The sequence below is a fragment of the Cariama cristata genome, unplaced genomic scaffold (assembly GCF_000690535.1).
Source record: "Cariama cristata isolate BGI_N322 unplaced genomic scaffold, ASM69053v1 scaffold12515, whole genome shotgun sequence".
NCBI classification, from domain to species: domain Eukaryota; kingdom Metazoa; phylum Chordata; class Aves; order Cariamiformes; family Cariamidae; genus Cariama; species Cariama cristata.
In genome coordinates this window covers 15,137-32,966 of record NW_009616985.1, presented here as the reverse complement: position 1 = coordinate 32,966, position 17,830 = coordinate 15,137, and the positions used below count along the sequence as shown (strand labels likewise).

Below are 17,830 nucleotides of genomic sequence, written 5' to 3'. Positions count from 1 at the left end.
CAAAGTATAATTTAACCATTACAAACAGCTTGGCAACTACATTTACATAAAGATGTGTCTGAGGAACGTTCTCATGTGTGGAAAATCAGATTTGATATTGCCATTAACAAAACGAAGGAAGCTGTTACATAGCAGATCACTTCCACATTTTAATGATTTTGGCTGAACCCTATGTTTTTGTCAAGAGGGTCAAATGAAACCCCTTGCTTTTCCACAAAGCAGCAGCAACTAGTCTCCAAATGAGAGTTAGGAAGCACCTTGCTTTGTGGGAGTGCTACTCCACAATCTTTTTCAGGTTATTTTGTACTCTCACGGGCTAAGAGCAGAGATGAGATACTGTGTTAGACAGACCATGGTTCTTATGCAGTAGGGTAACTCAGAATTTTTTAAACACATGACCAGAGAATCATTTCATCTACAATGGATCTCTTGCCAATTATCTTGTTCATGTTCTTATATTATGACAGGACTGATTTAATTACTAATCAAAAGAATACAACTATTCCAATCATTATTAGCCTCTAGCATTTTAAAAAGACTCCCTAAAATAGTTTCACTGGAAACAAAGCAAAGAAAGCCTGCATAATCCTTTGATCCTTCCCCTCCAGTCTGGGATGAATGACACTGAGATTAATTTGAATGCTGAGGTGATGATTAGAGATTAAAACCAGGCTAATATGTCTCACATATTCTGAATACAGGGAGAAAAAACACAAAGACAAAATAGCTATCATGAATGTCCTTCTTTCATATTTAAACCTGAACACTGAGAGTTTTGCAGAACCAAGGTTTCAGATAAGACCTGAATAAAATTTGAACACAGCATTCAATATTCTCGATAATTATCCAAATTTCAGCTTTAAATATTGTGTGTTCCTATCCCTACTTGGATACTTTCCAAGAGATTGGAAATAAACTTTGAGAAACTGGTTCTTGTTAGGATGCTAATTAGGTACTTGTGCTAGGTTCTTTGTCCTTTCCCATTTTACAGTTGTAGTTAACAAATGCAAGCATATTCATCTGGCAGTGTGCCTTTGCAATGGACCACTGATCTTTGGATTGCAGAATGTAAGTTTAAGCAAGGTGACCATAAATGGACATGGCATTTTACATTGTGATTTTATTTTTTCTATCAAACAGGTGTTAAATGTGCCAAAATATGTATTAGCATAACATTTGCTAATATACAGTATCAAAAGTAGATGTAAACATCAAGTTTAAAACTTCAAAGTTCCTGTTACCGATTCACCTGAAAACTATATAACCTGGGCACTGTTATCATTGCATGCCCGCAGAGATGTATCAGATGCCTTAGCATGCTCTGAAAAGCCTACTTATTCTGACAAAGAAAAACATTGTTTGAGGAAGTGGGTCATGTGAGTGTAGAGATGTTTGCTGGAAAGGCCTGGAATTCCGTGGTTTTGGTCAGTATACCACTGAAAAAGAAAAAAAAAAAAGCCATAAACCCCCTATGTTATGTTTTCAATTCTGCAACAGTTAAACAATACAAGAACTTTATTTTATTACCATATAGAAGAAAGTGGATGCCTCAAGAAAATAGAGGGATTTGCTAATCTTGTCTTTTCATCAGTTTCCAATATATTCATATTCTTGCTGAAAAAAAGTTTCTGAACCTTCTGTAATCTAGGAGTAAGCATTACTGCCTCAGTACTGACAAGTCAGGCAAAAGAGCTTTGAGATGGGATGAAATGCCCTTGACCTGCTGCGTGGCCTTGGCAATAAGGGTCACAGCCTTGTTTAGGAATCCTGGGCTCTAAGCAACAAGCTTTCAGCTAAATGTTGTGGAATTCTATTCAAAACATCCTGCATTACAGCAGGGCCATGAACATTATGAATGGTGTACTACAAATGAAATACACATATGAATTATGCTAACTTTTAAAAATAACTGACATTCCTCCATAGTTGAACTAGAATGACTACAGCTGCAAACAGTATTCCAGATACTTTAGAAATAACCCAGGTTTGCTAAATATCAGTGAAGGAGACAGAAAATGTGGAATACACAAAAGCGCCTACAAACCCCAAGCACAGGGGGAACCCTGTGTGATCCCTTTTTGGGGAGTTCATGGCCCTGGGAAAGTGGACTCAGGCAGAAGACCAGTACATTTGATAGCTGGCAAACAGTTTGGTCATTATCCCCAGGAAAAAAGGTGCAGAAGCAGAGCTTAGCATGTAATTCAGAACTATTTCCCCCCTGTTCATTCCTCATTTATATCCTCTAACCTCTTGCCTGTGTGTTTCTCTCTGCCCGCACCTGCTATCCCAAGCAAGTTTTGCAGAGAACTTTTTTTTTTCTGATCCTGGATATACTACTTGGATACCTTATACCCTTTTTGCTTGTTTCATCTCATGACTGCACCAGGCACGTCCAGTTCAAGACAGAATCCATCAGAACCAGTGATGGTTTTGGTTCCAGAAGCCAGCTCCTTCATCTTCCTCTCTTTTACTAGCTATCAGCAACTTTCATCAGAAGGCTGGATGCTCATTCTTCTCCCTCGCTCATTTTAAAAGCCTCTAACTTATTCTTGACAAGAGAGAAATCTTACTAGGATCCAAAGGGCAAGAAGGAAAGAAATAAAAGAGCAGGCAAACCCTTTGAGGAAGAAATTGTTTATGAAGAGTAACAAATGCACTAGCAATTGCCAGATTTTGAAGCATGTTCAGTTGAACTGGGTTCTTAAAAACATTGCCAAATGTCAGATAAGCTTATTGATAAAGCTATAAACCACTGTTCAAAATGAAAAATAGTCTGTTATTTACCATTGCCTGGAAATCCACCTGTGCATTAACCAGAGCTTTTGCGATTTGTGCTGAGTTCTGAAAATGCACATTATCTGAAAAAGGAAAAAAAAAAGAGATTGGTTGTTGAAACGTGTAAATACCACAAAGCATAAAGTTGTAGTGCATTAAGTCGTGTCCACTAATTATCAAGTGATACAGTTGACATTACTAAGAATGAGTAAGCATCTTATAATATGTCATATGGAAATCTACCAAAGATCTAAGTACTGACCCCAATCAAAGGCATAGAAAGATGCTTAATGTTTTTCAAACAAAGTGATTCTGGCTCTGTATTTGTACTGCGTTTGCAAACCTCACCATCTGCTGTTCCATGGATGAGAAGATACTCTACGTTTTGGAAATTCTTTGCTCTTGCCATCACAGTTGAATTCTGTTGAGAGGAAAATGAACAATTCAGCAGCTTCAATTTAAACCACTCAGTCACAGAGCTGAAAGGCTTTCACTACCTAGTACAACAACAAACACTTGGACTGGCATCAGGGACTTCGTATCAATCTGAGATTATAATAGAAGCCATATACATTCAGTGCCTTTTCCAAGGGTCAGTTCACAAAAAGCACAGCACTAGCCTTGTGTCATTCCCTGAACAGTATAATTCCTGGCTACCCAGCCAGCTCTACCAGGGCAGTTTGTAACTGAGCATTTCTGTTCTTTGAGTTCGGATGGAGAACAGGTACTGAGAACATGATCCAAAATCTTCAATTGGAGTCTTTCCACTAACTTCTTTGGTCATTAATTCAGGCTTCTCTGTATCCAGAGCTCGTATGTGTGCTGCTAGAGGAAGCTATAGACTTCCTATCAATGCGAAGAAAAGAAGAAAGGCAACCTATTCCAGGTAGGGAAGATGCTCTGACTGTTTAGTATGCTTACGATGTTATTATCAGAGAGCTAAATTTGCATGAAGCAGTTTTCATACCACAGCTAACAATACCAACCAAAACCTTATCAACATCAACGTTTTAACCTCTCACATGAGTTTTTGCCCAGGCTAATGATTTGCACTGACTTGTCCAAGTGAGAAAATAAGGATCCTTCAATTTACCATATTTAGGATTTATAAATACAAACCCACAAGTAACTATGGAGATTGAATTTTATAGCAGTAGCTTAGCTGCTACAGGACTGCCAGTAGAAGAGCTGGTGGGTCATTTTCTTTCTTCACAGTTCTACTTGTCCATGGAAGTGTGATTCAAGTTTAAGTCAGATCAACACAGAAAGAGAATTCTCACCTTGTAGTGCTCAAGATTATCGGACTCTACAGGAAGACCCATAAATCGTTCTGTGTAGATAGATGCTGCGATAGTAAAGAAGAAAAAAGCTATAGATAGAGAACGTACAGATATTTTTGTGCCTCCAGTGACACATAGCAAATTAAATGTTGGTTATTTTAACTGTATCTGTTCTGCTTGGTTTCCTCATAATACACCAAATCTAAACATATTTAAAAAATCAACTATGAAGGTTAATTAATAAATGTCCTCCAAACCGTCCTTGCAGAAATAGTGGTTTGATACTCATCTGTGGAACCAACAGAAGGTTTTGTGGATAAAGGTAATTAACTGATACTGCTTTATGCTATTAGGTTGAATTCCAGAAGTCAGCTAAGTGAGCCAATGAGCCAATAAAGGTGCATGGCGGAAAGCTGACACAGACTATTTTTGACACCTTAAAAAGGGAAGTTGAGCAGAATTCCAACCTGGGATGTGTATGTGTATAGACAGTAAATATGGATATATATGTTGTTCTCTTCCTATTGAATTGATATACGCAGCAATTAGAGGGAGTAGGAAATCATACAGGCTTGCATTGAAAATGTGGTGCAATTGCTGTTCAGGTCTCTGTTCAATTCCTTTTTCTAACTACAATAAAGACTGTTAACAGATTTGACAAAACAAACATGAATAACTGAACAGTATCTATCACCAAGAAATCAGTAGGAAGAGCTATCTTTGAGCTGCCTGGGTATTTGTAATTTAACTAAGGGCTTTTATGAAAATTTGTGGAGAACTATCACAGCAGCTGTCACTACCAGAACATTACTTTCTTTATGACCTTGCCTTGAAAGAGTAACAACTGACACATACTGAGCAGTCAAGCTGCAGTATTACAAGAATTTTATTTATTTAACAAAGTCAGGGCTTTCTGACAAAGAAGAGCTGGCATCTTTCCCTCCCATAACAGAGGTGATGGCCATTCTAATCAGTAAGGAATTGGGATTGTCTACCTTGTTATCCGGTTTGGTACACTGCATTAGAATAATTTTGTTAAAAAGTAGAAATGAGAATCCTCCCAGGAAAGGAAAATGACTCAATATACTCATGTTCCCATGGTTTATTATATACCCTTTACATATGTTACTACTGAGTGCTAAAGATGTGTATTATGTCTCCAAGGTCAGCCAAGTAAGGCTCCTGAAGATAATCTGTAATAAACTAAGTACCAAAAAAACCCTCAAACCTAAGTAGCCTATCTTTTATCAAAATTCTTTATCCTTCAATGAAAACAGAAAATGTGCAATATCTGTTGTCAACACAGTGTCAAACAACCATATTGGGCTTAAGTTTTCAATAAAATAGACTTTCTGAATGGCTGGCATTTCTACAGTATTCTGAGCCAAATTCTCCACTCCGTTCTACCAGTATAGCTACAACAAGTCCACAGAGGTGAGCAGAATTGCATTATAATGACTAAGTGGAAGATTCAGCTTGTCAATTACTGAGGAAGAAAAAGGAGATAAACTGTGAATTTTAATAAAACAGTCACAGATCTAATGCTTTTAACTATACATTGTCCCCGAATGCAATTTCCTTTGCCATCTTATAACTGTTCAGCTGTTATTAACTCTGACACAAAAGGGAGGTGAGAGAGAGGGTTTCAGAGAAAAGATTATGGTGCTGACTCTAATCTGTGCATATAAAAGAGAGTGGAACAGAATTTAGAAGCTCCAGGGGCCAGTACATCCTCTGACATACTGATACTACTTAGAGACTCAAATATGTAGCATCCTGTAGTTTTGCCTCTAACACAGTTCACCCTAATGTTAACATGATCTGTTTGCTAAAACTTATGACTCATGTTTCACGACTTTCTGTTTCCTTCCTTCCTTCCTTCCTTAGTGGAGGTACATTTGCCTGTTTGGATTTTACAATGTGTTTTTAGCAAGATTCATTAACTCCCTCCTGAAAATTCAGCTAAAGTAAAGATTGCAATGGTGCAGGTCTAATCTACTTTAACTTAAAAACTTCATTCAATTTTTAATGCTTGGATAAATATTTATAAGTCTTCTTTTTATTGAAGGGCTTTTGCAAAAATAGTGCTTTATGCCTGCATTCTGGAAATAATTTTGCAATCATGAGTGAAAATATCTTAAAAAAATCTTGATGCTAGTGAAAACATGAAGACTATACTTCCTGTGTCATACAAATGTTTTCCCCTTTGTTTGCAAAACACCATAAATACAAGGAATGTCTGTGCTAGCAGTCAGAGAAGGAATCTTTCCGATTTAACCAAAAATTTTTTTCATAACCAAGACTTCCTAGCAAACGACCATATGCTAAGTAAATGTGTTCAAAGTGTTACATTTTGCTCATTGAAAACATACATGCCATGATTCTTTTTTACACTAAGGTTCCTTTACACCATGCCAAAAGCTTAACAGGTCTGCAAGTAAGTATGAGCATGTGCCTGCTTTATTCACACGGTAAGGCCCTGGGAGTATACTCCTCGAGTTGTTTCCTCTGAACAGTTTGGAGCCGAAGTCAATAAACATGAATAAAAATATGTCTCGTAACGCAACAACACAGGAGGTGTGGCTGAGAAACATCTAAAGGGAAAAAATATTTAATTAAAAAAATTTATATCAGACATGACTGACTCCCTCTCTTTTCCACTGCTTTTGGGAAATAACTTTGCAATCATCAGAGATACTGATTCCTGACAGAGATCTTCTGCAGTATCTGAAGTGCACTGTGATTCCACTACTGGCAGAAAAATCATTTCAGCTGTTTCTGAATTTAATGATACCGTTCTAACAGGATTTGTAGGGAGATCACCCCTGAGTGTAGCAGTTTATCAAGAGGGCTTTACACACTTACTGTAACAGATGTGCATATGGAATTACCTGGGTGTACCTTCTTCTATGTGACAAAGTCTGTTCCAAACTGCCAGTTACAGGCAGTTATTTTCAGCAAGAAAAACATTAAACTTAAGGTCTTAAGAGTTTTATGTCTAGGCAATTGCAATGTCTTTAAGTTTCATATTGCCAGTCTCCTGCAATGATTTCATTTAGAAAGTCATTAAATGCTACATCTTGCTTTCTAAGTCAGTATTTATGACAAATTTCCATACCATAATATTCCCAGCTGGAAACAGGAGCCACAGCCATTCCACATTTAAATACTCCACTGCCAGATCCAAGTGCCAAAGAAGTTACGTACCCACCATAGGACTAGGGAGAAATCACAGACAGTTTAAAATTATTGGTGAAGCATCATTTTGTTTTCTGAATCAAATTCATGTAAACTAATTCCAAAGCAAATATTTTGCTTTGAATGCATGGAGGTCAAAGCAACAAAAGCTTTTTAAGTATATTTTTTTAATTCATCTATTTCAAATGGATCTGATGTTATTTCTTGTCAAAAAGATTAGACAATTTTATTGAATCACTTCTTTTTTGCTACTTCTTCAAAGCTTATCACAGTATATTGCTTGTATTACCACTTAGAATCATAGAAAAATTTAAGTTGGTAGGGCCCTTCAAGGTAATCTCATGCAACCTTTATCTCAAAACAGGGCTAACTTCAGATTTAAATGAGGTCGATCAGAGACACATCCACATTACACAGCCTCTCTACTCAATCTGTTTCAACACTGTCACTGTCATCGTAAATTTTTTTTCCCTAAAACCTAAAGAAAACTTCCCATGTGGCAAGTTGTGTTTATTATCTCTCATCCTTTCAGTGTGCACCTCCAAGAAGAGTTATAGGTTTTTCCCTCCCTTAACAAAGTACCTAGCTTTTGCTAATGTTTGGCATATTGAACCAACCCCATTATCAGTACTAATAGGCTCAGCTACTTGAGAACTTGTGGTTGGAGCAATTCCTCCCTACTGCCTGCCACTGTTCCTGTTATTTTCTGGCCTGATTCCTCAAACTGGGACCCAGCAAGGAAGAATGAGCTCATAGCTGGAAGTTAGGTAAAGCAGTAAGATATCTTGGTATCAGAATAGATCTGTGCAACTGTGTGGGGCTAGATGCTGAAACAGGAAAATACTGTAAATAAAAAGTATTTGGTTTGACTGTCCATAGGATGTGGAACCAGGGTTATAAAATACTTGTATAAGGTCTCTGGCAAATAATGGCTTACTGTTTACTTTGGAATGGAGGGAGGGATAAAAACATGGGGTGTGTCATGAAGAATTCTGAAGATATCAACCTCATCAGTAGCATAGGAAAGACTAAGGGAAATAAGCAAAACTATTAAGTATTTTTTTGTACAAAAGTAAGCTAGTCCCTCCCTCCTTTTGACATTCCAGCTTGATATGACAGTGAGGGATACGCTAATGGCAATGATAATTCATACCATTTTTCCAGTTCCTTTGATTGGCTCATTTAATCTTTAAAAAAATCAGTCCATGAGGCTAAAAAGTAAAGGATTAGGATCAGGCAGATAAATCTATGCACTGTAATAGGCAGACAGATAGAGTTCAAAACCTGAATTGCTTTAGTGGTTATTTAAGAGCTTTTGCCATCTAGAAGAGATTGGTGGGTCCGGAAGTAAGATGAGCTGCATAGTTCATGCACACCTGCCAAGCTGCAGTCTACAAATAAGGAAACACCTTTCAACTCCTTTCAAAGGTTATGGACCAGGAAATGGTATAATAGAAAAAGATGGGAAAAAAGACTGACAAGTTTGGCAATAGTGCTGTTATTTGAAGATTATATTCACCACTGGGATAGAATGCTTTAGATATGTGAAATCTCTTAATTGGTTCTGGAAATACTGTGGTGAAATAAAATATGATGTGATTAAAAAAAATAAAATACTTTCATGTGGCTTTAACTTACTTAATGTCACTTTAGACTTACTCACTTGTAAGTGTCTGTGTCACCATATGTAACCCATTTTCTCCTGGTGTTATAGCAGTGTCTGACCAAGGTAATTTAAATATTAGTTGGTAGAAGCTTCATAGAAAGATTTTAGCAACCCAGCTCACGTGCTACCTAAGATCAAGCAACTTCTACAGTTACAGTTGAACTGAATCTTACAAGATCCATTCTCTAGTGTGTCTCTGGGCAAGCCTCTTACAATGAAACTGAGCCAATGAAAACAAACAAACAAACAAAAACCAGCAAAAAAAATTGAACAAAACAAACTGTGACAGATCAGAAGAATTCTCCTGGCAAAGACAGACAGTTAAAGAGGATGAAATAAAAGGTCTTTCTGAATGATAATCAACAAAAATGAGCATGTATAAAGAGAAAAATATTGGAAAATGTTGATGAGTGGCTAACACACCAGTTTACTCTGTAAGCTTTTGTAGTTAGTGCTGCCTGTTACTGCTGGATAGCTCACACTGATTTACTCAGAGAAAGAGTAAGGGTGGCTAACATAGGTCTGGCCTCCAACCCCCTTTAACAATACTGTCCCTAATCCATGAGTCCCTCAGGTGTTGCTTATCAGCTCAGTCTCCTGCATAGTGTAATTCTGTTATGCTGAAGCTGCTGAAGCTGGGTAGGAAGCAGGGCTCCAGTTCTGTCTATGCATTCTTGATCCAGCCATTCATGATGAACAATGATGAGCAATTGAGTCAGGTGGCCTCAACATCTTAAAAACCTCTATAAACGGGCTGTGTGGTATTTGTGCTGCCACTGAAGTTGGCTTCAGCTGCCTCATAACATCACTAATAGGTCTGCATCTCATTTCCATGAATGGTCCTACTTTGAAGCCGACAGCACAGGAAAAGGAACCCGAACTATACCAATAATTTATTTTTCTCCTGTTAGAATGCAGTGCTATCCTAAAATTTGTACTTGAGGTATGCTACTCTATTTCTCAGTGTGTAAGGGTAGTGGAATCTGGCCATTTAATAATAAAGACTTGCATAAATCTGTCTATAAAAGGTTCTGGGACGGTTACAAAGCAAAGGACATGAAAAAATCAAAGATGAAAAATAGACTGGCTAATCATTTGGAATGACTCCTATACTGGCCAATTTTTCCACTTGGTGAAGCTGCCAATGTGGTCATATGACTTTTCTCATTATTTTTACCTAGGATCAGAAAGGACAATACTTGAATTTTGACACCATGCCAGTAAGTCCCTAAGTTAAAAGTAAAGCCAACTAAAAGATCTTAATTTTCCTTAACTTCAAGCCCAAACAATGCATTAGATGTATGCTTTTCCAAATTCCCTATTGAGTTGTCAAACATCTCTTCTTGGAGGCTTGCACTGTTGCAATTGCATGTATATAGGTACCAACAGGAACTATCGTCTTTGGCAATACCATCAAACACTGGTAGAAGAAACTTTATACAGATTTAGGACAGAATAAGGAAGAATTAAAAAAATTATACTGCAGGATTATTTAAAGTTAGATACAAAAAACCTAAAACACTTACCCAGCCCCATATTGCTATTCGTTTCTTGTCAATAAAACCCATTTCTATAAATTTCCTGTGGAAAAGAAAATCATAGAAATAAATGCATTATTACAAAATATTGCTAATAATATAAAAAATTAGCAAAAAATAATTTTCTTTCACTTTTTTCCACACATCCCACCAATTTGAGCAAATTGACAATCAATATAGCATGTCTGATTTCTACAAAGCATCAATTATTCAATTAATAGATACTTCAGAGGAAAAGGAAGAATTTTTCTTGAAAGAATAAAAAATAATAATAAATGAATACTTTCTTCTTAATAATTTTTGTTCCAGTGGATGCCCAACTGGCTTCTTGGCAAAAAAGTTCTCTTTTCTTATACTTCAAATCCACCTGGATATTTAGTCCAGACTAGATTAAACATCATACATTAGACTCATGTCGTACATGTGTATGTATATATATCTGTGCATATGCATATGTACAGACACAACACACATGCAGAGAAAAAAGTTCAAAAAGTGTACTCCTGCTAATAGCCTCATTTCATTTCCCATAGTTCTACCTTCCCACAGGCTATTATTGTTTTAATTGTTCTAATGCCAAAGGTGCTGGATTACCATTAACATTCACATCTTATCCTGCAAGATGCTCAACATACTCATCTTACAAAGAGTTGATACTCTGATCTCTCAAGAGGCACAGTATCAACCTCTGAGATTAGGGATTCCCTGGAGCAATAAGCTTTCTTTTTTATGTGCCTGAAAACTGAAGAGCACACACTGCTACTATAATAAAAAATAATAATTAGGAAAATATCTTCTACTGCTACATGTAGGTAATAAGCTTGCAATGGATGAAAGGTGCACCTTGCTTATGCATTCAATAGTCAAACAGGTCAAAGAGAATCATAAATATTAGGCCTACAAAAATCCTGCATCAGAGTCTGAAGACTCTATTTCCAGAGCTGTATTAGCAACAGCAAAGAAAAAAAGATGAGGCAAAAGACCACAAAGGTTTGAGAGTGACAGATAAACAAAACAGGTTCAGATACATCCCAGGACACATACTAGCTTTATTTTACTAGGACAAGCATGAGTGACTGACAAGTCCAAAATGTGGGATTCTATCTGGGTGGAACAAAGTTAGAAAAGCCAAAAAAAATTATTCAGCTTTGTTATATTGCTGCCTTAATCCCTGGAGTTCCTCCTACAGTAAAAGCCCCTCCAAGAACTTCCCACTAGAGTATAGGATCCTCTCAAAAAATTGTCCATCTTAAACCATGTGTGAGATCAGGAAGATGGAATGCAATACATTTAACCGAATAAAAATTGAGTCTGGGTGCTGACAGAAAACTGGGAAGTGTGAAGTCTGAGATCATTTCTTCACAGCCTGCCTCAGCAGATTTTGCAACTGCAGAATCAGTTTAGGTTCCCTCTGTGTCTGACATTTTATGTCTGAATGACAATTCAGAGTAATAAAAAAGCATTCTCTCTTGTGATATTTTAAAGTATGCTGTTGCTGCTAAAAGTTTCAAGAAAGAAAAACAAATAATAGATTAATAGAAAAATCTGACATGATATAGAGCTATTCTGTTTCATTTATCACTGAAAAGGATAATGGTGTGTTTATAAAATTGAGGATGAAATGAATTATCACAAAGTAGAAAGAGGAAGGAACAGATACCCTCCTCACACACACTTGTAAATACAGACAGTGTTCTCAAACAAGCAGAGAAAGCTGTGGAAATCTGGACTGCTACATCCAATTTCTAGCTAAGCTACTCAGAGTCAGGTCTATTACTGGGGGAAAGAGGATATTTACTGTTGCACCTGGAAATCCAGGCATGCTCTGATAGGCCAAATTCCAGACTAAAGGCTAGACTAAATTCCTTATTCCTGCCTTGCACTCATCTATGTGAGGTTCAAACTAACACTTCTTTAAATGCTCACTTTAGCAGTGCTACTGCATTTGTTAGCTTAGCAGGTAGCCTTTCTTTACAAAACCTCAGCTTTCGCTCCCTCCCAAATTCCCTGCTTAGGGAATTATTTTCCCTTGGAACACTTTAAGGGTTTCAATGCAAAGGAATAACTGTTGAGGAACAACTACCAGAGGACCTCGGACACTTTCTGTTGTTCAGAAATACCCTAAAATAGCACAGAAGGCAAGTTTACGACTAACTGACCTCTAGAAGGCTTGTGTCAGGATTCAGTTTTGCTACAAACTTCGTATTCATGCTTTAGCTAATCATTGTAGTACATCTTTGGCTAATCGCTATGGTCATTGAGGTATGTTTCCCCTACAGGGAAAACTTCAGAATAATGGATAATACATAGGCTTACTTGTCACCACTGACACTTGTATTTCCTTAAGCCTAGGGCTGAAGCCTCTGATGATGCTCTTATAAAATGGAAGTGGTGAGGTCCAAATGTGGACTTAGTAGTATATGGACTTAATATACCACACAAAACCTCACTGACATTAAGCTCCTCAGTAATATTTTATTTCTACAAGTCTTCTTATTTCCTGGAGACCTCAGCTTGATACCAAAGGGTTAAAGAATTCAGCTAAATTAACAGAAAAGCAGGCGCATTATTTAGCCTGCCATCTCAAGGTTAGGAAGCATCAAGAAAAAGAACAAGTGATAGAAGAAGGGACACTGTTATCTAAGTCAGTAGGCAAGAATGTGGAGAGAGGCCTCCAAGAGAGGGAGTTCTAGACATGAAGGGAGCCAAGCTGAAAACACATTACAACCCACAGACATAAACAATAAAGTAGCTGAAAGCAGGACAGAGGTAATTGTGGTAGTGGGAGATCGCGACCTCCAACTCAAATGGCCCCCCCGAAAGAGGGCAAAACCCCGCTTGGGGAACATGTGTAGTTAATATAGAGGCTTCATTAGTGCTTACTAAGGATGCGTACTAATTTACATTAGAAGCAAGAAACTTATAACCAATCTTAAGTGTGAATAACAATGAATATGTAGCGAACTATGAATATGTAAATGTTTCATGGTATATAATATGTATCTTCATTTTACTCCAGGTGCAAGTTTGGAGGAGCGATCCCCCTTGCACCCGGCACCAAAGTAAACATGCCTGCTTTATCACTCTCCGCCAGTTGTAGAGTTTGTTTCCGCACGTCAAGCTCTCCAGAAGAAAGCCTGAGAAGTATATCTAATATTTTTTTCACATTACTACTTGTAGGTATGTAAATACAGCAATTATACACGGAGATATTCTACTTACTTCACTGCTGAGATTTGGTCCTCGACTTCATAGACTCCTAGTCTTCGATATACTGCATGCAAAATCTTGTCACCTTGATAAGCTGTCCCTCTGCCATCCACTAGAGCAACAATAATTCCCTCTTTGCTTGCAAGATAGGTTATCCAGCTAATGCTAAATGTTTCCTTTACATTCTGACTGCAAGGTCCTCCGTACCTGAGGATGAAAATTCACACATTTTCAGTTCATTTTTATAAATTTATAAATGATTATTCAATACTGGACTATAGCTATAGGTACTTCTTATATTTTCTCCACAGGTATTTTGCTATACAGCTGTGGGTCAGAGAGCTCAGTAGACAAACAGTTCAACTACTGGTTTCATATTTTTGTGAGATTTTGCTATCTAAAATCCATTTTAATCCTTCAGGTCTTCTGCCTAAGGCAAAACATTAGTTTTAGCTCAGACTAAGGGGTGCAGCATCAGGTCTTGGTCCTAAGGGGAATCCTTGGAAGAGTGATGCCTCAAAGACTCAATTTTTTCCTCTCTCCAAATTCCTTAGGTGTAACAGCACTTTTTGGTGCTTTTTTTTGCATTTGATCTCCACATGCAGTCAGCAATGCCAAAGAAAACAGGAGAAAAAAGTACAGCTCCTTACAGTTTCTGGCCATCCCCAGACCTTCTTTGTTTCAGTAGGGAATATCATGTGCTGTTGGAGCTGTGGGCAGAACACACCCCACATAGCTGAGCAATACAGAAAGACACTCCTCATGAGAATGGCCTCATGCAAATTACACATTTGACCTCAAGGACATGACTGACTTAATCTTCTACTCTAAACTTCATTCAAACATACTTAGCATTCTTGGATGTTTGGATCACCACTGGTTAATAAAAAATGATGTAAGGTTTATTATACCCACTCAGCTCTCCTTTCTGCCTCTCATTTTTTTTTGCACCACTGCAATTTTTGTTGCCTTTCCTGCCTGCAATAAATTATATTCATGTCAAATGCGCTTTAGAAGGAACATTTGATCAAAGAAGTCAGTCCACATGGTTTAGGAGGTTTGGGGTTTTTTTCTTAAGAGATGAAGCAGGCTCTTGTATTTTTCATATTAGCAAAGTTGAAATCAATAATTTCAGACTGCCTCATGATAAACAGATGCAGCAACAGAGCTAAGAACTCCAAGCAATAGCCCACAGGTTTTTATCCTTTTTATTTCTCTGAGGAACTAATCTTTGCCATGTTAAGATTAACATTAAAAACCTCATTGATTTCCATCGGGTTGAATTTCTATTCCAGAAATATACTAAAAAACACAGCACAACAAACAAAACAGAACTAAGTGGTTTTGCTTTTGCTTCATACAATGTTGCAAATGTCCTGGGTTTTGTTAAACTATAAGAAGTATGTTTTCTAACAAAACAAGGATGTTTAAAGAAAAGAAGTGTTACATACACCTGAATAAGCAGAGGGTACTTCTTGGATCTATCAAACTCTGGGGGTAGAAGCATTTTGTACCACAAAGCTAGAAAAAACATATTAAAATTATATTGTTAATGGTTAAAATGATTCTTCCAAGCATAATCCAGAGTTTGGTGTAATAGTATATGAAAATGAATCAGGACAAACTATACAATGCGTGAACTGTGGATCACAGAACTGATGCAAGTAACTGTTTATACTGAGCTGTTGAAGAACAACTTTGAAGAAATAAAGTGACCACTTTGTTTTAATTTAGCTATGCATAAAAGTATTATTTAACATACCACTAGGTTCTCAGTTTTCCAGGTGCCTAGAAAAACACAACTAGGAATATAAGTATTGTTAAAATTATGAGAAATGAGTTTTGGAAACTTTATACTGATTCATTACCATGGAATATTGTTTGTAAAGTCACTAGAGAAAACAACAGTGTATGCAAGTCAATATAATGTGTAATACATGAAGAGCAGCTTACATTTCACATTTTATTACCCCCATACTATAATGTTTTTACATGCTATTTAACACTTCACCAATAGTATTAAAGAATAAAAAAACCTGCACTGTGAAGCAGAGATGTATTTTAATTACTATTTTACTGATATACCCTGAGGCACAGACAAACTGGTTATTGTCAAACAGGCCAGAACCAGGCCTCTTCTTCCCAATCTGACAGGCTAGCAAGTTTGTTCCACAGAAATACGATACTCACTATAACAAAATGAAGCCAAAATATTAAAATGGAGAGAACACAAAGTATAATAAAGATGTGTAATTCTTACTTATACCATCCACTTCAAGTTTATTAATTTCTTCTGTTGGCAGTTTAATCCCTTGCAAAGCAGACTGCAATTCCCAATTATCTTCCAATACTCTGAGCTCTAAGTAAAAGAAATGCCTGAATTATTAACTAATTTATTGTCAATTCCTCTTCATTAATTGAGATTCCTTTATTTTGCATTATTAGAACAGAAATGAAATCTATGAATTTTAGAAGTAATGAAATCAACTCAGACTCTTCTAATTGGGCTTGATCACATAACTAAATAAAAGCAATGCTCTGGTATTATAGTACACAAATATTTGTTAGATTTTTATAGGATGTACATTTTGCAATGCAAATCATTTCACATGTTGCCTCTGAGTGTTAGAGTCCTGGATGTTATGAAGAAACTCCTTTCTTCTGCAGAGCCCTCATCCCAGTTTTGTAATATGGTGGCAGCTAGAAACACAAAATTCACCCCATCATGCAAAACGCAGCCCTTTATCTCCTCCCTTGTTTACCACAGTAACATCAGTTTAACCCCTGAGACCCTTAGACAGTGTGGTTAAGCACACAGATGTTTGGGAATATCTTGTTTCTGGGCTAACACAGGAAATTCAGTTTCTTAAGGGGTTGTAGCAAACCTTTGCTTAACCACTGCACAGTGTATTCCTACACAGAGATACTAAACTTACCATATAACTGTCCATATTACTGCACAGCTAGTGAACATATTTTGTTGTTGTTTTTTTTTTTTAATCTAAAAAGTATTTAAAATTTGTGTTCTACTTGCTTTAGACTTGCTTTGTTTATTTATGTGTTTTCCTATGAATAGTGATGGATGAAGAATATTTTACGTAATGGAAAACCATGACTTTTATCTTCGCTTTCAAAATGAAAGAACCTTTTAAAATTGCAGATTTTTCTTTGTTAGTTTAGCTTTCTCTTTTTTTTTTTTTTTTTCCTAATGGCAACCACTTCCTGTTTCTGGAAATGCTCAAAAAACCCCAAGAAGTACTTCTCTCAGCATGTGTTGAGCTAGATAGTGCTCAGGACATGCCAGAAATATAACATGGGAATTTTTTCTGTCAAAGTACTCTTGACAATTTTTGCAGATTCAAGTGGGTTTTTATGACTGAAAGATCATCCTAGCTTTGGATACTCACTGAAACTCAGCTGAATTCTTTCCATCCTTCCTCTCAAAACTCCTGAAACTTGCCCATTACCACAAATGAATTGTAGGCATGCTGGAAGGAGCTACCGAACTGGTGTATGTTAGTTTAACTGCATGCCTCCTACTAAAATTCATGGGTGATATATTTTCAAAATGCTGCCAACTGCAATGAAAATGGATCTATTAAAAATAGTTTTGCACCAGAGAAGAGATTATGAAAGCAAGAGACTTAAGGAAAATTAATCCAAAAAATGTCATGAAAAAGCCAGAGAAGCCTGAACTTGTTTTTATTCCTGAAGAATAATAGCACAGCAAAGTGAGGCATCATGAAACCAGTGGTGAAGATCCATTAAATGAAACTATTCTCCCTGCAGAGAGATTAAGAAACACGTATTTGTAGCTGGGCGTTTAGCTGCATTTCATGCAATTCATAGTTTGATAAGGAAGCAGTAGGGGCCCTTGATACACAAGGTCATAATGAATCATGGAAAACAGAGAGCTATGGAAATGGATTAAATATGAAAAAAATCATGCATTAGCTGTATTTAAACATTTAAACACATTTAAACCTTCTGCAAAAGAAATACCAGAAGAACACAGTGTTTTTATAGCACAATTGCAATAGACACGTTTACCAATATTTTCCATCTGGAAACATTTTTGAGTGGTTTAAAAACTAAGATGTACCGACTACTATTAGAGTCAAAATAAACTTAAGTTGCAATTCATTGACTTCTACGTGAACCAC

The 17,830-nt window shown here is 36.8% G+C and overlaps 1 protein-coding gene across 1 annotated transcript in view; it reads right to left on the bottom strand.

The window, feature by feature from the left end:
• Positions 1 to 511: 511 nt before the first annotated feature.
• Positions 512 to 17,830, bottom strand: part of FAP (fibroblast activation protein, alpha) — a gene marked incomplete at its 5' end in the record, with an annotated part of 32,342 nt that continues 15,023 nt past the window's right edge. Inside the window, 9 exons of the mRNA XM_009700367.1 lie at positions 512 to 1,436; positions 2,785 to 2,858; positions 3,124 to 3,196; positions 4,056 to 4,120; positions 7,174 to 7,273; positions 10,446 to 10,500; positions 13,680 to 13,874; positions 15,119 to 15,188; positions 15,928 to 16,026. Of these exons, the coding sequence (XP_009698669.1) occupies positions 1,335 to 1,436; positions 2,785 to 2,858; positions 3,124 to 3,196; positions 4,056 to 4,120; positions 7,174 to 7,273; positions 10,446 to 10,500; positions 13,680 to 13,874; positions 15,119 to 15,188; positions 15,928 to 16,026 (833 nt within the window). The remainder of the gene's footprint in view (positions 1,437 to 2,784; positions 2,859 to 3,123; positions 3,197 to 4,055; positions 4,121 to 7,173; positions 7,274 to 10,445; positions 10,501 to 13,679; positions 13,875 to 15,118; positions 15,189 to 15,927; positions 16,027 to 17,830) is intronic.